This window comes from Hemitrygon akajei, chromosome 10 (assembly GCF_048418815.1).
Source record: "Hemitrygon akajei chromosome 10, sHemAka1.3, whole genome shotgun sequence".
Lineage (NCBI taxonomy): Eukaryota > Metazoa > Chordata > Chondrichthyes > Myliobatiformes > Dasyatidae > Hemitrygon > Hemitrygon akajei.
The window spans coordinates 137,126,227-137,147,964 of record NC_133133.1 but is presented as its reverse complement, the minus strand read 5'-3'; the positions used below and the strand labels follow the sequence as shown (position 1 = coordinate 137,147,964).

The 21,738-nt window shown below is 42.5% G+C and overlaps 1 protein-coding gene across 22 annotated transcripts in view; it reads right to left on the bottom strand.

Annotated features, from left to right (window-relative positions):
• The window catches only part of LOC140734712 (ataxin-7-like protein 1), a 260,198-nt gene that overhangs the window by 10,026 nt on the left and 228,434 nt on the right, over nt 1-21,738 (bottom strand). For all 22 annotated transcript variants that reach the window (XM_073059059.1, XM_073059060.1, XM_073059061.1 and 19 more), the window contains 3 exons: nt 11,257-11,443; nt 11,019-11,140; nt 6,150-7,074 (listed from right to left, as the gene is read on the bottom strand). In XM_073059059.1, coding sequence (XP_072915160.1) covers nt 6,150-7,074; nt 11,019-11,140; nt 11,257-11,443 — 1,234 coding nt within the window. The remainder of the gene's footprint in view (nt 1-6,149; nt 7,075-11,018; nt 11,141-11,256; nt 11,444-21,738) is intronic.

The window sequence follows — 21,738 nt, the reverse complement described above, 5'->3', positions numbered from 1 at the left end:
GTTGTTTCCATTCTTCTAGAGATCCTACAACCAGTATTGTTACAAGCCTGTTGCAATTTCAGCATTAGGGCAAGAGAGGTTACTCCACACACTCACCCTTGATCCTGACCATTCTGGCTGCCAAAGCTCCAAGTTCCAAGTCCTAACTTGCTACCTCCCAATTAATCCTGTCAATCTCAGTATCCCTCCCACTTATATTATCAGTTGAGATTGCATTTCCAACCGCACAATCCTCCTTAACATCCACCATGCAATCTTTTTCTCAAAGGTCTGGGTTCCAATGCCCCTTCAAGTACCAGTTTACTGTCATCTGACTACATATATACAACAAAATGAAACCACGTTCCTCCAGACCACAGTGTACTAACACATATATCACACACAGCACATAAAACAAAATATCACAAGTAAGTTAATAAAATGTATTTCAAAATGCATGTGAAGTGCTCAGCACAGGTAAACAGCAAACAAAACAGTCAATAGAAAATAGTAAACTGGTCTTTCCATGATACAGTGAAAGTCAAATAAAGCTCATGAGTGCCGGTCAGTACCTTGCTATGACCGCAATTAGCTCCCTAACCCTCCTAAGTTTCCAGTAGACGGTCAACAGCCAAACTGCTCATCAGTGTCCTGTTATTTTGTGCAACAAGAATTTACAAACTTGAATCAGTAACACGACACATTTATTATTCTGGTGTTGATCTGCAAATCCTTTAAGGAATAAAGTTTAAATATGGTGGATTCTGGTTAAATGGGCAATTGGTTAATTAGGGCAGCCTCTTATTTGGGACAACTTCTGAAGAACAAAAACTAATCAAGAAAATAGCTAGGATTTTTTTCATTTATTTAGGACACTCTGCCACCTAATTGGGACAGAAGGCCTTTGCTGAAAAGTTTCTAACTAGCATCAGATGCAAGTACTTATGTGGTCATTAGACACTACACTGTACTTGGAGCAAACTGTTTCTAAATAGCATCAGTTGTGTGTGTGTGTCAAATAGTAATTCTTGTCACTGATAGATGGTGAGAAATAAGCAGTAAGACAATTCTGAACTGTTCTGCTCACTGCAGATTTAAGCATTCAGGCTTGGAGATGTGAGAAACAACTGGAAGTGAAAATGAAATGATTTCACTGCTTCAGCAAGTTAGGAACTATGAAGAATTTGAAGGTATCATCAATCGATATTTTGAATGTTACGATGAAAATGAAGATTTGGAGGATGCAGAAGTTTCTAACTAGTGTAGGACACGTACACTTGTGTGGCTGTTAGACATTACACCGTGCTTACAGTGAACTGCTTTTAAACAGTGTCAGTTGCATACGCTTGTGTAATGTTATTCATTGAGCACTGAATGAAGGTAGTGCATTATCTGCACTAGGTGTCTGCACTGGTTTTGTTCAATCAAAAGAACACTGCAACATATACTGGATGAATTCCTCTGTCAATAACTATTAGGAATGAATACACAGTTTTATAGAATTGTGGTGATATTGTTAGTGTTCTAATTGTTGTAAATACATAATGTGTTACTCAGTTAAACTGTAGTTTATCCTTTTTAAAACTATTTCCATGAAACACCCATTTAATTCGGCCGAAATAATCGGTGCAAGATTCTGGAAAGGTGTAATAACAACAGGGTTGTTGTGGTGGGAAATTTTTATTTCCCAAATATTGATTGGCATCTTCCTAGAGTGAGGGGTTTATATGGGGTGGAGTTTGTTAGGCATGTTCAAGAAGGTTTCCTGACACAGTATGTAGATAAGCTTATAAGGGGAGAGGCAGTACTTGATCTGGTATTGGGAAATGAACCTGGTCAGGTGTCAGGTCTCTCAAGGGGAGAGCATTTTGGAGATAGTGATCACAATTCTATCTCCTTTACCATAGCATTGGAGAGGGATAGGAACAGACAAGTTAGGAAAGTATTTAATTGGAGTAAGGGGTGTTACGAATGAGGAGCAACTCTGATGGGCAGAAGGGTGCAAAGTCGCCCCCCCTTTTTGAGAATCGCAAAATCACTACTATTTCGGGTCTGATACCAAGGAAATGAGAGAGAGACAACACAGAGATACACAAAAGTGGAATGTCTCCTCCTAACAAAAGCAGAACGGAACCACTGATTACTGCTATTGTCTCTTGGAGGAGGAATTGTGTATTGAGTACTGTTCTATTCACTGAAACCCCTCAGGGGGCAACCAGAGTGGTCTGGTTGATGGGTTGCATCATCCCAACCTGATTGACACCTGAGACCCCGTGAGTGGGGATAAAAGTAAGGTTTGGGGAACGCCCCTCAGACGCACCAGGAGAGACGCTACGAGACCGGTGGGGGCTTGTGTTTGTGTCCACCCTTGCCTGGGTGACGAGTCCGCCACAGAAGAACAGTCTAGCTAAAGGACGGAGGGGTCATCCGTGAATGGCCACAACAACGACGCATCGACGGATCAAGATCGTAAAGGAAAGTCGGCAAGTCAATAGCTGTTAGTCTCTCTCTCTCTCCCACAATTGCAACACAGCGATCAACAACTACGGCAGCCTGCATGAACTGAACTGAACTTTATATTTCCATCGGACAATTCATTATCCCCTAGACAACGATAGAGCTTATTTCTTATTGATTATTATTATACCCGCACTTTTAGGTTTAGTATTGATGACATATATTATCTGTATATTTGCATTGATATTATTTTTGTGTATTTTTACTAATAAATACTGTTAAAAATAGTATCATCAGACTTCAACGGATACTCCTATCTTTGCTGGTAAGACACCCAGTTACGGGGTTCGTAACAGGGGAATTATGAAGTTATCAGTCAGGAACCTGGAAGCATAAATTGGGAACAGATGTTCTCAGGGAAATGTAAGAAAGAAATGTGGCAAAAGTTCAGGGGATATTTGTGTGGAGTTCGGCATAGGTATGTTCCAATGAGACAGGAAAAGGATGGTAGGGTACAGGAACCGTGCTGTACAAAGCTTGTTGTAAATCTAGTCAAGAAGAAGAGCTTACAAAAGGTTCAAAAAACTAGGTAATGATAGGGATCTAGAAGATTATAAGGCTAGCAGGAAGGAGTTTAAGAATGAAATTAGGAGAGCCAGAAGGGGCCATGAGAAGGCCTTGGCGGACAGGATTAAGGAAAACCCCAAGGCATTCTACAAGTATGTGAAGTGAAAGAGGATAAGACGTGAGAGAATAGGACCAATCAAGTGTGACAGTGGAAAAGTGTGACTAAACACATTGATGATGGTAAAGCAGCAGATGAGGTGTAGTGTGTATGGATTTCAGCGAGGCATTTGACAAGGTACCTCATGTAAGGCTTATTGACAAAGTAAGGAGGCATGGGATCCAAGGGGACTTTGCTTTATGGATCCAGAATTGGCTTGCCCACAGAAGGCAAAGAGTGGTTGTAGATGGGTCATATTCTGCATGGAAGTCGGTTACCAGTGGTGTGCCTCAGGGATCTGTTCTGGGACCCTTACTCTTTGTGATTTTTATAAATGATGTAGATGAAGAAGTGGAGGGATGGGTTAGTAAATCTGCTGATGACACAAAGGTTAGAGGTGTTGTGGATAGTGTGGAGGGCTGTCAGAGGTTACAGCGGGACATTGGTAGGATGCAAAACTGGGCTGAGAAGTGGCAGACAGAGTTCAACCCAGATAAGTGTGAGGTGATTCATTTTGGTAGGTCAAATATGATGACAGAATATAGTATTAATGGTAAGACTCTTGGCAGTGTGGAGGATCAAAGGGATCTTGGGGTCCGAGTCCATAGGACACTCAAAGCAGCTGTGCAGGTTGACTCTGTGGTTAAGAAAGCATATGGTGCATTGGCCTTCATCAATCGTGGGATTGAGTTTAGGAGCCAAGAGGTAATGTTGCAACTATATAGGACCCTGCTCAGACCCCACTTGGGAGTACTGTGATCAGTTTTGGTCGCCTCACTACAGGAAGGATGTGGAAACCATAGAAAGGGTGCAGAGGAGATTTACAAGGATGTTGCCTGGATTTGGGAGCATGCCTTATGAGAATAGGTTGAGTGAACTCGGCCTTTTTTCCTCGGAGCGATGGAGAATCAGACGGTGACCTGATAGAGGTGTATAAGATGATGAGAGGCATTGATCATGTGGATAGTCAGAGACTTTTTCCCAGGGCTGAAATGGCTAGCACAAGAGGGCACAGTTTTAAGGTGCTTGGAAGTAGGTACAGAGGAGATATCAGGGGTAAATTTTTTTAATTTTTTTTTACACAGAGAGTGGCGAGTGTGTGGAATGGGCTGCTGATGACAGTAGTGGAGGCGGATACAATAGGGTCTTTTAAGAGACTCCTGGACAGGTATATGGAGCTCAGAAAAATAGAGGGCTATGGGTAACCCTAGGTAATTTCTCAGGTAAGGACATAATCGGCACAGCTTTGTGGGTCAAAGGGCCTGTTTTGTGCTGTAGGTTGCCATCTGTCCCAGAAGCTGGTTTAAGACTCTCTATGACTGACTTTATAGTAGGATACCTCCATTTATTCTATCAAAGAACATGCAAAGACTCACAGAATATATGGTGTACTCTCAGTTCATTTAAATTGTATTGTTCATGCATTTTACTGGGTTCAAGTAAAGGTTCTGAATGAGAATGCATTCAAACATTTTGGCTTAGAAGATAGGATTGCCTTTAAATCAAAAAAGCTATCGCCTCTTCGCAATAATGCCCCATATTGAAATTACTTCCTGTCAGTCTCTTTTTGCTGAAATTATGCAAAGATGATTACTACCTCTGGGCCATGCTATCCCAATAATACAAAATGACAAAATGCTAAATTATGAACAAACAGGATGTAAAAAATTGTGTGTCCAAACCGTTGCCTGGAGTCTGGTCCATAATTTGCAGAAAACCAGTTCAGTTGTATGTATACTACTTAAATCTGTACTTTGTAAATTAGAAAATAAAGTTTTAAGTACTGCTAAATTTGAACACCATGATTAGCCAGTATAACATTTGAGATGTGTACAAATTGTGCAAACTAACAAGAACACACATTATATTTCACATAGTGATAAGGTCCTATTTTAACTGTAGTTTTGTGGCAATGATGAATCCCACATTATTAGTTCTCTGTTGCAATTTTTTAAAAACACGTGGCAAGTGCTGGGAACTGCTCTGCTCACTTCCTGACAGATCAACTCCAACTTCCTCCCAATCAGCCCTCTCTGTTCTGATGCTCTACCAAGAAAGTAGAGAAAAATGAAGATCCTGCAGCAATGGTACAAGAGGGGAGCATCAGCAACTATCAGATAGCGGGAACTTCCATGGGTCTGGACAAGTGCAGAAATATTGACAAGTGAAGTCATCCCACTAGTGAGCAGACCAAAGGGCCCTGCTCTTGAGGCAGCAGGATTAGACAGAGCACTGGAGCCACATTTTCCACTAGCTCACAGTGTGATGTTGTCATTTCAATCAGTCTGTAAGTCACAGCACCGCTCGCCTCCTTGCTAAAGAATAATGCCCAACCAGAATGCAGAAAGAGAGTTGTTGATTCTCAACAGGAGTCAGTAAACAACATTATTCCCAAGTATGAAATATTTTGAAAAAATATAAAAAGCCTTCAGGCAATTAAATTATTTTGCTCCCCAGAAAAAGCACATCACTTTTCAAATTAAGAATGTAAAAGAATATAAAGCTAATTTTGTCATACTTTTCCACAACACAATTCCAAATTTCTGAAATTTCTGACAGTGGGGAGTTTACATTTGTCTCACAAACACCACTGAATACGAAGAGTCACATACACAAAATGCTGGAGGAACACAGCAAGTCAGGCAGCATCTACGGAGAGAGATAAAGAGTCATTTCAGGCTAAGACTCTTCATCAGGATTTCTAGCATCTGCAGAATCTCTTGGTGTCGCTGAATACAAGGAAACTTTCACTTCTGGAATGCCTTTCCTGGTCTCAACACATCTCAAACTTTTAACCAATTAAATTCATCCTGTGTTATCACTACAGCAGTGCAGAAATTTTTGCACAGGATGATCCTATAAAGACCACTGAGATAAATAATCTAATAATCCCTCTTTCTCCAGTAATACATGCAAATACAGAAGACAACAAAATATTTTGTGTTCCCACATCAGAGCAAGTTTTCTTGAAGAAAATCAACGCGCTTACCTGGCGGGAAACAGAATTGTTCGAAGATTCCGAGACTGAAGACATGACGTTGGCAGCACTTCGTTTGTGAACACTGTTCATACCAGGCATTTTGGTTATTTTATTGGATTTACTGCTGGAACTAGAGTTTTTACGTTTTTTACCTTCTGACTTGTCAAAAGGAAGGGGCAGCGAAGACATAGCATTATGTGCTACTAGTGCATGGTCCCCTGGGTGATGCACCAGGGAAGAAACAGACAGAGTGGGGTCAATACTGCTTACTACCATGCTCATGTGTTTAATAGAGTCCGTCGAGCTGCCAGGCAGAGTAGTCCGTCCTGAGGGGTCTATTTTGGCACTGAGTGCGTTGGTTCCATTGTTCGTATTGTGCACAGACATTGCGCTGTAGGAAGATGTGGCTGGAAATGAGTTCAATGCAGTGCCAGGGTTCAGTATGCAGTTCCTTTTGTGTGATCCTGAAAACGATGGCGTTGAAGCAGAGCTCTGTAATGTCGAAGGGAATGGGGAGGAGACAGGAGGTGGCGGTTTCTTCCTCTTACTACACAAGCCCCTCTCACTGCGGGTAGGAAGGTCCTTAACTTTGGACGATCTGCTGGTTTTCGTTTTCAGTGGTTTACTGAGCAATGGGGAAGGTACAACAGCAGGTACTGGTGACAATAACGACGGGGCTTTGAACGCAGAATCCATCAAACTAAATGCAGTGGCTGCATGTGGAAAGGCAGCATTGTACGACATGATGGGTTTGGTGTCTGTTGTGGTCACAAACCCTGCAGATGACAACATGGGGGCCGTCATTACATAAGAGGGAGTAATTGCTGAGCTTGAAGGAAGATAAACTGCAGAAGGGCTGCTTAAAGGCTGCAGCACTGATGTGGAAAAAGTTGTGGGTGATGGCATGGGGCTGTCTGCTGCAGGAGGAATTTTCCTAAAAGTGTTGGGTAAGAGACAGAGAAGTATGTTAGAATTAATATTTCAATGTAGTACCTATACGTATAAAAATTACATTAAAGACAAGGGAAAACAATTCTAATTTCACTCTCCCTATGATACAGGACAGGTCTGAGGGAAGATTCTGGAACGTCTTACAAAATCACAAGGATCTTATTACAATTTTGCAGAAAATCACATGTACTGTTTCAATGCAGCTCTGTTGCCCAATTGCACTTTTGAATATATCCCCAGCCCTCTGCTGGAGAATTCCTGGATAACCACAGAAATAAAGGAAGGTATTAAACTAAGTGCCCATGCATACAAAGTCACCAAGAGTAGCGGGAAACAAAGATTGGGAGAAGTGTAAAAAGCAACAATAAACATCTAAGCAAACAACAGAGGAATCAAAAGATTTTGAATGCAAATGTGCACAAAATATGAAAACAGATAGTAAAAATAGAAGGTAAAGAGGAAAAGGATTGCTAAAGTCGACATAGGTCCCTTGGAGGATGAGAAGGGGGAATTAAAATTGGGTAATGTTAGTGGCTTAGGCTTTAAATGATTATTTTGTGTCAGTCTTCAAGATGGAGGACAGATGTAACATGCTAAAGAGACATGTAACGGATGCAGTCGGAGGTGAGAATCTCAATACAATCACTATAGAGATAGGGTTCAGTAAATTACTGGGTGTAAAGGTAGACAAGTCTCCTGGTCTTGATGGAATGCATTCCAGTATACAGAAAGAAATGGCAAAAGTTAAAGGAAGAGTTATTTGTGATAATTTATGACAATTCTCTTAAGCCTGAGCAGGTTCCAGAGAACTGGAAGACAGTGAATGTCATGTCACTATTTATAAAAAAATCATGTAGGAAAAATATCATTTTTTAGCTAAGCTATTTAGCTAAATATCTGTAGTTGGGTAAATACTTAAATTTGTCATTAAGGAAGAAATAGTGAAAAATTTGAATGAGTGGTTCCATCAGGCGAGACTCAGCATGGATTCAGGAAGGGCAGGTCCTGTTTGACAAACTTACTGGAGCAATTTGAGATTACTACAAACACAGTGGACAGAGGGGAAAAGGTTGATGATGTCTACTTGGAATTCCAGAAGGCGTGATGAGGTGCCGCATGAAAGATCTATATACAGTACCGCGCAAAAGTCTTGGGCACATATATATATAGCTAGGATGCCCAAGACTTTTTCACTGTGTTGCATTCGTCAATGTGGAGCAGAGAGTGAGTTTGTTAATCTGGTGAGAACAAAGAATGTTGGGAATGGCGACAGTGCAGCACCATGGGAGGGGTGTGGGGCAGATGGCAGAGAAGACAGCCAGGAGAGGGGATGGCACAGGTAGACACACCCAGCCCTGAGACACCAAACAATTGGTTTATTGATCATTACAGAATGTCTCTCTGGTGCTTCCCACTCCATTCCCCTCCTCCCAACTATGATTCCCCTCTCCATGCCCCCTTTCCACTCTCAGTCCACAATAGAGACCCATATCAGAATCAGGTTTATCATCAGTCACACATTCCATGAAATTTGTTTACCGATTTTGCAGCAATACAGTGCAATACATAAAATTACTACAGTACTGTGTAAAAGTCTTAGGCACCCTAGCTATATATACATATGTGCTGAAGAGTTATGGACAGTACTATATGAATCAGGATGCATGAAGTTGAGGATGATGTATTGGCATGAATAGGCAATTGGTTAACCAATGGAAGGCAGAATATAGGATAAATACGTGTTTCTCTAGCTAGCAATCAGCGGTGAGCAGAGTGCTGTAAGGATCAGTGCTACGCTCTCAACTGTTCAGAATAAACATTAATGATTTAGAAGAGGTGACTGAGTGTAGCATATCTAATATTGCTGATGACACTAAATTGAGTGGAAAATCAAATTGTTCAAGGGATGTAGAGAGTTTGCAAAGAGATACAAACAGGTTAAGTGAGTGGGCAAGGGTCTGGCAGATGGAGTACAACACTGGTAAATGTGAGGTCATCCACTTTTGAAGGAAAAACAGAAGATCAGATTTTTATTTAAGTGCAGAAAGCTGTGTGCAGAGGGACTCAGGACTTTTGCACGAATCGCAAAAGGTTGGATTGCAAGTGCAACAGGTTATCAAGAAGGCAAATGGAATCTTTGGCCTTCACTTCTACAGAGATTGAATTTAAGAGCAGGGAGGTTATGCTGCGAATGTACAGGGTACTGGTGAGGCCACATCTAAAGTACTATGTGCAGTTCTGGTCTTTTTGCTCAAGAAAATTATAATAACTTTGGAGGCTGTGCAGGTTGATTCCAGAAATGACTGGGTTAGCTTATGAAAAGAGATTGAGTCAACTGGGAGTATATTCGCTGGAATTTAGAAGAATGAGAGAGAACTTATAGAAACATAATATTATGAAAGAGATAGATAAGGCAGAGACAGAAAAATTGTTTCCACTGTAAGTGAGACTAGATTCAAAGGAATACACTTGTGCTGGAGATGAGGAGGGGGTGAATCTGTGAACTTCTCTGCCTAGGGATACAGTAGAGGTTATCTCATTAAATATATGTAAGCAGGGGAATTAAAGGTTACAGAGAAAAGGCAGGTATAGGTGGAACAAAGTCAAAAGAGAGATCAGCCATGACTCGAAGGTTCAGATGGCTTACTCTTTGCTCCTATTTCTTACGTTCCTATGTTCCATGAAGAAACTTCTCCAGATCTCAACCTTAAATGCCTCATATACTACACTGAAGTATTTAATTCTAATTTTTGTAGCTACACCAGGAACAGCCTCTAAAGATCCACCTTTCCTCTCAATAATCCTTAATTTTCTTAGTCCAAAAGCCTACTGATCTTGGTCTTACATGTACTCAACAACTGAGAATTCGCAGATATCTTAAGTAGAGCATTCTGAAAACTCACTACAGTTCAGGAAAAGAAATTTCTCTTTCTGACATTTCTACAGTAAGTAGCCAAATCTTATTCCCAAGACTGTACTCATATAGGCCCCAGTTACCTACCTATTGTACCCTTTAGTTTTACAATGACTGCAAGGCTATTTTTTTCTACTACAAGATTTCCACTCTACCAGTTGATCATCCCTGAGCATGGAGCTTCTCGATATTGCTTTCAATTATAGTACAAACCACTATCTTTTGATCTTAATGTCATTCTCAGCCATTTCCTCTTAAATCAGAATAATGTAGATTAGAGTTGAGATTTATGGGCAGCATACCAATCAGCATTCTTGCCATGCCCTGAACTTCTTTGTTACCCTGGTGATTGATCATTTTGTTCTATTCACACTTTCCATCAATTTTTGTTTAAATTTTTCCCACCAATATTTATCTCCAATTAGCATTACATTGAGAAGCATGACTCAAAACAAATATCAAACTACCTAAAGATAGAGTTGAAAAGCAAGTGTGCTTATAATGATGAAGAATAATGCAGGTTTAGATCTTTGTTACTCAGTCCTCTGAGTTTAGGGAAGAGGCTCTCAGCTCAACTGCTTCTGGTTGCCATCAACCAGATGAGTAATGAAGTTGAGTATCTGAACTCCAGCACCACTGCAACACCGCAGTAATGCAAAATTCTGCATGCTGTAATGGGCAGTAAGACTTTCTCCCTCTGCTGCAAATGAAAATAACCAAGAATAGACAAGGTGCTTCCCAATTCAAGGGAAAACAATTTTCAGCAGACCAAAAAGTTACCCCATTACCACTATATTATTCTGCCATCCATCTCGCAAGTTTGATAACATTTACACTCCAGTCAAGCCAAAGTGGAAACAAACCTGTTATATTTTGGCATTGATGCACAACAGGTTTTTAAGAGAGTGATTTACAAAATGCTCAGCAGGTGTTTATTAGGGACAGAAATATAATCTTAATGTTCAAATTCTTCTGACATTAATCTCATAGACTAAGGTGGGCACTAGACTCACTTCCACATCTGTGAATTTAGGTGCTTTTCTACCATTGAATTAAGTGCCAGTCGAAAACGGTTCCATCTTCTGTCAAAGACATAGAAACCTCTGCCCATCAGGCGACTTCCAAAAGTGCAATACTACAAAAAAATACAAAGCGATTATTTCAAACCACATATACTGAGATTAAATGAAAATCCACAAATGTCAAGTGTTGAAAGGTAACAATGAGCCATAAGTAAAATAAACAGCATACTCCTAGTGGCTTTGGGTGGTGCCCAGAATAATGACAGTCCAGTTTTTCAGTTTCCTCTGAGCCATCCACTTCTCCTTCGTCACTGGACATTCGGTTTGCTAAGTCTCCGATTATGGACAATGGCAATTCCAATACTGTTGCACTGTTAGATGCCATATTATTTACACTGTTGATGGCTGAAACTCGGCTGAAAGCAAAACATAAATACTCAATTAATTTCAGAGCGGGTACATCAGATGTCAGATATTGAACTTTTGGAGAGGACAAAGAGCTTGACAGCAAGGAACATTGCATGAAAATTACAATAAAAACAGATAATGAAGTACAACCCTTCCATTCCATTTTTATCACACACAAAGACATGCAATTTCCAAGTCCTTGTTTGTTTTCAAATCCTTTTCAACAACACAACCAAACAACTCTCAGAAATCTCTGGTTCAATCACTAACTCTGGTAGTCCACATCACAATCTCACAACCCTCTGCAAAGGGCTCCTCCATTTCTATGCCCTGAATTTCTTACATTTCTCCCCTCATTTGAAAGCATTATAGGGCAATACAGTGCAGATATAGGCCCTTCAGCCTAAGGAGTCCATGCTCACCAAGCTAGTCCCAATTTCCTTCTTTTGGTCACATCCTGGGCCAGCCCTCCATGTTCTTATCTAAGATATGACACTATTGCATCTGCCTCAACCTCTTCCTCTGGGAGCTCATTGCATATACTCACCTTTTGCGTGGAACAAGTTGCTCCTTCAATCCCTTTTAAACCTTCCCACTTCCCTTATGGTAAATCTTCATCCCTACCTTGGGTATCAAGACTGAAACTATCTGCCTTAACTCTGCCTCTTATAATTTTAAAACATTTCTATAACATCACCACTCATTCTCCTACATTCCAAGGAATAAAGTCCCAACCTGGCCCACCTCTCCTTATAACTCAGGACTTCTAGTCCTGGCAACAATACTCAAAAACTTTTCCTCTGCTCTTTTCCAATTTGACCATATTTTTCTTCTAAAAGGGTTAACAAAGCCACACACAGTATTCCTCACAGCTATTAAAACTCAAACTTAACGTCCCAACTCTTATACTCAGTGCTCTGACTGATAGAGGCCAGTGTGCTAAACACTGTTTTCACCACCCTGTCTACCTGTTATACTATATTCAATGAACGTGCACATGTATTCCTTCACCCATCTCTTTCATCACACTCCTAGTGTGCTACCATTCATAGTACAAATCCTACACTGTTTGGTTTTCCAAAATTTAACACTTCTTACTTACCTGAATTGAAATCCATTTGCCACTCCTCAGTCCACTTTCCAAACTGTTCAAGAACTTTCTTCACCATCAACAGCACCTCCTAATTTTGCATCATCCACAAACTTACTGATCAATCCTTGTTCACTCACTTCCAAATTATTTATATAAATAACAAGGATCCCGTCACTAACCCCTGCGGCACACTGCTAGTCACCAGCTTCCATTCCAAGAAACAACCTTTAACCACCACACACTGCTTCCTATGAATGAATCAATTTTGAATCCCATTAACTACAAATTTCCTGGCTTCCAGGAGACCTAACTTTCCAGGCCAGCCTATCATGTGGGACATGTTGAAGGCCTTGCTAAAGTCTAAATAGGCAAAATCCACTGTCTTACCCTCATCTACCTTTCTGGTTACCTCTTCAAAAAACTCTAAAAGATTTTCCAAGCATGACTTGTCATGCACAGAGCCATGCCATGTGTGATAATCAGACCCAATATAACCAAACATTGGTAGAGCCCATCCTTTAGAATACTCTCCAGATCTTCCCAACTCCAGATGTCAGGCTGACTGGCCTGTAGTTTCCTGCCTTGTCCTTGCTACTGTTCATAAACAATGAAAACAACATGAGCCACCTTCCATAAGATCATAAGACACAGGAGCAAAATTTAGCCATTTAGTCCATTGTATTTACTCCATTGTTCAATAATAAATTACTTACTTTCTCTCTCAACCCAGTTCTCCTGCCTTCTCCCCGTAACCCTTGACACCTTCACTAATTAAGAAGCAACTTCCACTTGAAATATACCAAATGACTTAGCTTCCACAGCCACCTGTGGCAACAAATTCCACAGCTTTACTACTCTCTAGCAAAAGAAATTCCATCTCATCTTTGTTCTAAGTGGACATCCCCCTTTCCTGAGGCTGTGCTCTCTGGTTTAAGAGTCTCCCACTGAAGGTAACATCCTCTCCACATCCACTCTAGCTAGGCCTTTCAATATTCAGTAGGTTTCAACGAGATCTCCCCTTCATTATTCTGATCGCTAGAAAGTATATATAGGCCCAGAGACATCAAATGCAGCTCATCCATTAACCTTTTCATTCCTGGGATCATTCTCGAAAATTTCCTTTAGATTTCTCCAATGCCAGCACATTTTATTTGGATATGGGGTCCAAAACTGCTCACAATGTTCCAAATGTAGTCTGACCAATGCCTTGTATAGACTCAGCATTACAGCCGGCCCTCATTATCCGCGGGTTCCGCATGCATGGATTCAACCAACCGCGGATCAGGAAAATCCGGAAGTTCTCTCTCCAGCACTCGTTGTTTGAGCATGTACAGACAACTTTTTCTTGTCATTATTCCCTAAACAATACAGTACAACAAGTATTTACATAGCATTTACATTGTATGAGGTATTATAAGTAATCTAGAAATGACTTAAAAGTACAGGCAGTCCCCGGGTTATGAATGAGTTCCGTTCCTGAGTCCATCTTTAAGTCGGATTTGAAGTCGGAACAGGTACATCCGGTATTATTTAGTGTCAGTTAGTCAAACGTTTTTCTTAGTATATTACATATTTTACCTTTCTATGCATATAAAATACTTAAGAAACATATGTATTTCAATAATTAAACCACTGCATTGCTTCGTAATAATTGTAGCTTTCATCGGGGCAGGGCCTTTCACATGCTCCATTAAAATTGTTCCGATCGTTGACCGACTGTAGCCTAATGCTTTTCCAATGACCGATGGTGTTTCACCTCTTTCCAATCGCTTTATTACTTCCACCTTATTTTCAATCGTGATCGTGATTATTTTAGTGAACAGAAACACTGCGGATTCAGGGCTGCACCGCCAGGTCCTAATGTTCACCGCACTGAGACAGGTTAAATAAACTCTGGAGTTCCGCTGGGTCCTAAAGACCACTGCAGTGAGACAAGTTAAATAAGGGACTTGAGCATCCACATTTTTCGGTATCCGCAGGTGGGGTCTTGGAACCAATCCCCCGCGGATAAGGAGGGCCGACTGTACATTTTTGTGTTTTATGTTCTAGTTCTCTTGAAATGAATGCTCACGTTGCACTTGCCTTCCTTACTATTGACTTAACCTTTAGAGAGTCTTGTGCTAGGTCTCTGTTGTGATGGAAAATAACTGGTTCTTTGAGTCTCAACAATAGAGGCCTGGACACACACAGTTTTAATAATAAAGAATTTATTTACAAGGGGAAGTCGGGTCAACACAAGCAACTACAATACACAGGAAGCGGTGTGGGGACAGGGTACGGTTAAACAAACAAAGAACAAGGGAAAAGCACTACAACAGCTACCCCCCTTGACCTTGAATAGCTGCGGCTCCCTTACCAGGACAAACGATAGACCTTCTCAAGCATAAATCAATGCACTTACCTCCAATGTGCTGGTCTGTAAGAGAGGGTGAGCCAAGGGCAAGTCTCACCTTTTAAAGCATGGGGCTGGGCGAGATAATCCAATTAGGGTGACCAATAATTTAGGTATGCATTGACTAGTTGGGAGGGACCAAATGTTGATTGGCATGTGGTGTGTCCTCTGACCAGCCAGGTGGCAGTGCATCTGTCACGTGGCTGGTATCTCTGGATACAGTCTCCCAAGTCCCTTTGCACCTCCGAATTCTGAATTCACTCCATTTATAAAGTAATCTATGCCTTTATTCCTTCACCTGAAACGCTTGCTCATGCACTTCCCTGCACTGTATCCCACCTTTGTCCATTCTTCTCCTCTGTCTAAGTCCTACTGCAAATTCCCTGCTTTGTCAACACTACCTGTGCCTCCACCTATTTTGTATCATCCGTCCTCATTGTTCCCATCTTCAGCAACTTCACCTGTGGCTGACAATGAAGAAATTACTTCTGCAATTTCTTCTCAAGCCTTGTACAACATCCAAGCATGCAGGTGGTAGTCCTGAGGATTTATCCACTTTAATTGTTGTAATGCTGCAAATACCTCCTCCCTGGTAATAAACAAATGATCTCTGAAACATCATCACTTCTTTCATTTCTCTCTTGAACAACACTGACTTTCTCATTAGTAACCAAGAAGATATATTCGTTAAGAGTCTCACCCTTTCTGGCTTAAGACATAGGCAGCTCTGCTTAGTCCTAAGAGTACTCTTTCCCAAGCCAGTACAGTCGAGACTCTTTGGGACAAGACCCTTCAGTAGGACTGGTCTAAGCCCGAAATATCTCAACTGTACTCTTTTCCATAGATGCTACCTGGCCTGCTCAGTTCCTCCAGCATTTTGTGTGTGTTACCCTCCTTTTGTCCTTCTGCTTTCCCTCTTAAGAGTATTCTTAATCTCTTTATGGTCAAGGGATTCACTAATCCCTGACCTCTGAATCCCAATGTATCCTTCCTTCTTTTTCTTGAGTAGAGTCTCACTATCTCTGATCAGCCAGGGTTCCCTAATACTAGGTTTACCCTTCACCCTAACAGAAACATAAGGCCATGAGACATAGGAGCAGAATTAGGCCGTCTGGTCCATTGAGTCTGCTCCACCATTCATTATGGCTGATTTATTATTTCTCTCAATCCCATTCTCCTGCATTCATCCAATAATCTTTGAAGGCCTGACTAATCAAGAACCTATCTACCTCTGACTTGGCCTCCACAGCTGTCTGTGGTGATGAATTCCAGATTTATACTGCTCCTGAACTTTTGATATCACATTGTTAAAAGCCTCTCACTTGCTATTCATTCCTTTTCCTTCAAACAAGTTCAATCAATCTCTTTTCATTCCAGGACAAAGGAGATGTCTTCCTTTTTTAAAAGGGGCTTCCTTTCTTCCACCATCTACTCTGCTCTCAAATGCATCTCTCCCATTTCCCGCACATCTGCCCTCACCCCATCCGTCCGCTACCCCACTCCCCTTGTCCTCACTTACCACCCCACCATCCTCCAGGTCCAACATATAATTCTCCGTAACTTCCGCCACCTCCAATAGGATCCCACTACCAAGCACATCTTCCCCTCACCCCTTCTGCTTTCTGCAGGGATCACTCCCTACGCGACTCCCTTGTCCATTCGTCCCCCCCCCATCCCTTCCCACCGATCTCCCTCCTGGCACTTATCCTTGTAAGCGGAACAAGTGCTACACCTGCCCTTACACTTCCTCCCTCACCACCATTCAGGGCCCCAGACAGTTCTTCCAGGAGAGGCAACACTTCAGCTGTGAGTCGGCTGGTTTGGTATACTGCGTCCAGTGCTCCCGGTGTGGCCTTTTATATATTGGTGAGACCCGACACAGACTGGGAGACCGTTTCACTGAACACCTACATACTGTCCACCAGAGAAAGCAGGATCTCCCCGTGGCCACACATTTTAATTCTGCGTCCCATTCTGATATGTCTATCCATGGCCTCCTCTACTGTCAAGATGAAGCCGCACTCAGGTTGGAGGAACAACACCTTATATACCAGCTGGGCAGCCTCCAACCTGATGGCATGAACATTGACTTCACTACTTCCGTTAATGCCCCTCCTCCCCTTCTTACCCCATCCCTGATATATTTAGTTTTTTCTCTCCTCTTTTTTTCCTCTCTCTCTCTGCTCATCACTCTGCCTGTTCTCCACCTCCCTCTGGTGCTTCCCTCCCCCTTTCTTTCTCCCTAGGCCTCCTGTCCCATGATCCTTTCCCTTCTCCAGCTCTGTATCCCTTTTGCCAATCACCTTTCCAGCTCTCAGTTTCACCCCATCCCCTCCAGTCTTCTCCTATCATTTTGCATTTCCCCCTCCCACTTTCCAATCTCTTACTATCTTTCCTTTCAGTAACTCCTGACGAAGGGTCTCAGCCTGAAACGTCAACAGTGCTTCTCCCTATAGATGCTGCCTGGCCTGCTATGTTCCACCAGCATTTTGTGTGTGTTGCTTGAATTTCCAGCATCTGCAGATTGCCTCGTGTCAATCAACCTCTGCTAGATTTTGTCTAATTCCTCAAAATTAGCCCTATTTTTTTTTCAGAAAATACTAAGGTTAAGTTTTGCTTTCAGTTTCTATCTGTTCAGTTCCATGACATATTTTAACACATTAACACACACCATTGACAGAGACCCTTTATTATGAAAGAAAGGAAAAGGAAAGATGTCAGAATAAGAAGGTGGGGGGGGGGGGGGAAGGTAAAGGAGGACAATCTAGAAGGTGATAGGTGAAGGGGCAATAAGTAAGAAGCTGTGATGTGATAAGTGGAAAAGGCAAAGGCCTGGAGAGGAAGAAATCTGATAGAGGAAAGTGGATCAAGGGAGAAAGGGAAGGGGGAGGGGCACCAGAGGCAGTTGATGGGCAGGTGAGAAGAGATAAGAGGTCAGAATGGGTAAATGAAGAAGGGGGGAAAGATTACTGAAAGTTGAAGAAGTCGAGGATGATGTCATCAGGTTGGAGACTTTCTAGATGGAATACAAGGTGCTGCTCCTGCAAACTGAGAGTGGCCTCATTGTGACAAAAGAGGCCATGGACTGACATGACTATACGGGAATGGGAATAGAAATTTAAATAGCTGGCACTGGGAAGTACTGCTTTTTGCAGAAAGAGTTAAGGTGCTTGACAAACCAGTTCCCAATCTACATTGGGAGCACTGGATACAGTAGACAACTCCAACAGATTTACAGGTGAAGTGTTGCTTCATCTGGGAGAACTGTTTGTGGCTCTGTTTGGAACTGAGGGAGGGGATAACTGGGCAGGTGCAGCTGGGACAAGTGCTTGGAAGGAGATTAATGGGGAGGAATGAATGGACAAGGGAATCAAGGGAATTCCACAAGGGGATCCTTGCGGAAAGCGGAGAGTTGGGGGAAGAAAGCAAATAAGGTATGGTTGAACACGGTGGGGGTTGCAGAGAATGATGTGTTGGATGCAGAGGTTCATGGAGTGGTGGGTGAGGACAAGAGGAACTCCATCTCTATTGAGACAGCAGGAAGAGATAGTGTCCAGGAAATGGAGGAGATGCAGGTGAAGGCATAATCAATGCTGAAGTGAAAGCTCATTCTTTGAAGAAGGAGAACACCTCTGATATTCTGGAAAGGAAAGTGTCATCCTGGGAACAGATGCAACAGGGACGAAGTAACTGAGAAAAGGTAATAGTATTTTTACAGGAAACAGCATAGAAAGAGGTACAATCGAGATAGCCTTGGAATCAGTGCATTTATTAAAGATATCAACAGATTATTTGTCTCCAGTGAAGGAGTCACGGAGATTGAGAAAAGGGAGAGAAGTGTCAGATATGGACCAAGTGAATCTAAGTGCAGTGTGGAAGATGGAGACAAAGTTGATGAACTTGACATGCTCAGCATGGTTGCATGAAGCAGCACCTTCAATGCAACACATGAAAGAATTGGGGACATGGACAGTTCTACCTAGCTAAGGAAAAGGCGGGAATAGCTGGGACTCATGCAGGTGCCCATGGTTACACACTGAGCTTGGAGAAAATGGTAGGGAGCCGAAAAAGAAATTGTTGAGGGTGAAGACCACTTTTTCTAGATGGAGGAGGGTGGTGGTGGAGAGGAACTGGTTGGGTCTTTTGTCAAGAAAGAAGCGGACAGCTTTGTGCCCTTCTTGATGGGGTAATAGAAATATATAGGGACTGAACATCCAAGGTGAAAATGAGGCAATCGGAGCCAAGGAAATGAAAGTTGTTGAGGAGATTGAGACCATGTGATGTGTCATGAATGTAGGTGAGAGGGGACTGAAGGTATGCAGACTCGGCAGAAACAATTAAGTTTGTGAATCTTGGGTAGAAGGTAGAAATGTGCAGAGTAAGAGAACTATGAGATTGGTGGCTGTGGATGGGAGATGTCCAAAGTTGATGAGGTTGGCAATGGTGTCAGAGACAATGCTCTGATAGTCCTGAGAGGAGTGATTATTATAAAGGGTAAGTCTCAGAGTTGCCGCCTGGCCTCAGCAAGGTAAAGATCAGTCTGTCACATTACAACAGCAACCCCTTTGTCTGCGGGTTTGATGGTGAGGTTGGGTTTGGTGCAGAGAGAATGGAGGGCACTGTGTTCAGAGGGGATAAGGTTCAAAGAGGAGAGAGGAGTGCTGGTTAAGCCATTTGATGTCTGGTAGAGAACGAGAGCAGTGTCTCCAAGAAGAGGGTGGTTGGATAAGGGAGAAAGGATTATCGTTGCCGGATGGGGAATTCATGCTAAAGAAGTGGACTCGGAGACAGAGGCAATAGAAGAGCTCAGCGTCATGGTGGGTGTGGAACTCACTGAGATTCAGGCAAAGGGGGACAAAGGTAAGGCCTTTGCTGAGGACCAAACATCCGGCCTCAGAGAGGGGAAGCTTGGAGGGATTGATAAATATACAGTAGGCATTCGAGCTAAAATCAGAGGTGGGAAGAGAAATGATGGCCAGACAAGAGAGGAGGATTGGGTGTTCAGGGAAGATGTGGTGGGACAAAGATGGAGGCTCTGAGAACCCAAGAGCTGATGGAACAGACAGGTTGGGAAGTAGTGGTGAAGGAAGTGGAGCCCAGGGGCACAGTGCCAGTGGGAAAGATCTTGGCCTGGAAATGGGGGCGGCTGAGATTGGGGCTGGAGGCTGCGTAATTCGTAGTCTAGTAAAGTCCAGGGCTGTTGGAACCAGAGTTGGAGACAGCCAGGATCTACAGTCTAGAGGTGTCCAATCGAATAAAAATCCAAGCGCAAGACAGCAGAACTTATGGTCTGGAGGTTCCCAGGGCCATTGGAACCAGATTTGGAGACAGCAGGATCCATGGTCTGGAGTCATCTGATCGAGTTGGTGTCTGAGCAGGAGGCAGCAAAGAGATGCGGTTTTAAAACTGGTGATATTCTGATCCTTCCTCAATGCGAGGAAGAAGAACCAACAGCTGAAGGCTTGGATCCGGCAGAAGATGAAATGTTGGAGAGGTCCATGGCAGGCAGTGGAAAGAGAGGCCCAGAGCTGTGGCAGAGACTGAGACAGGGCCTACATAGTGGAGAGACCGGCACATAGAATACGGAAGGAGAAGCAATCAATCAAATGTAGATACCTGGGATCCAGGGTTGGTCCACACTGAGAAGCCTGAAAACAAAGCTGGAAGTTATATGGAACAAGACGGAGGTGAAGACAAGTTCCCAGGAAGGATACGTGGCTGTGATAGCAAGGCTGGGTGAGCTCATGGCCAGAGACTCAGAGGGCAGCAGAGATCACAGAGAGGGAGCAGTGAGAGAGAGTTTCACTGAACTCCCGTCAAAGAGTTAAATTTCTTCAGGGTAGGTGATTCTGCACATTAAATCTACCCAATCCTTTCTTCAAACAAAAATAGCTCCAGGTTTTCAATTCTTCACCATATCTGCACTTTCTCATACTTCTGAGCACACCAGTGCTGGCGCTCTCCATTTCCGGGTTTTGCCAGCTGGAAGGTTGAGTCCCGAACAGCACAGAATATTCTAAAATATTCTAAAAAGACTAATTTTATATTCTGATTTTCCTGTAATTTGTTCAGTAGATATTCAGCCGTTAAGTATGTGTATTCAGTGTAAACTATTACAATACTTCACAAGGGAGATCACCTAAACAATATAAATATTGAATTATTGAAGTAGCAGAAAATTTGAAATAAGAAAGTGCTAGAAACACTCAGCAGGTCAGACAGCAGTGTGGAATGAGAAATAAGCCTCCATTTATCTTATAAAGTTTATACCCTGATAGTGCTGGTGCTATTTTTGTTGTGTGAACCACAGGACACAGTGCCAAGAGGCTGTCTGACCCTAAGCTGATGATGCATGTTTAATTTTAATTTTATCCTCAGCCCAATCTGTACCAGAATACTTCAAAGAGAGTTCTTTTGTTTTGGGGTGGGGGAGGAGAGATTTAAATGGTCAATGATGCTCTCTTTTGAGATATTGTAATGATTAAGACAAAAAACAAGCAGCATGGCTGTGCTACAGACAGATAAGGTGAGCACAAGCATGCTGAGCGAAGTCATTTCAATGAAGTGATGGGGGAGGGCAGTCACACGAGAGTTCAGGCCTTTCTCAGCTCTGCCTGCTACTTGGGCAAGGCCATCCAAACCACCATCAGCTGGATCTTCTGCCAATTTCTTGGACATTATGTTGCATCTCCATCCCTTCCCACCCTGGGGTCAGCTGTTGTCTGTACAGTGCAGGAGGCAGCAAACAACAGTATGGGAGGCAAAAGAGTCTGCAGATGCTGTAAACCTGGATCAACAAACAAAAGAGTCCAAGGAAC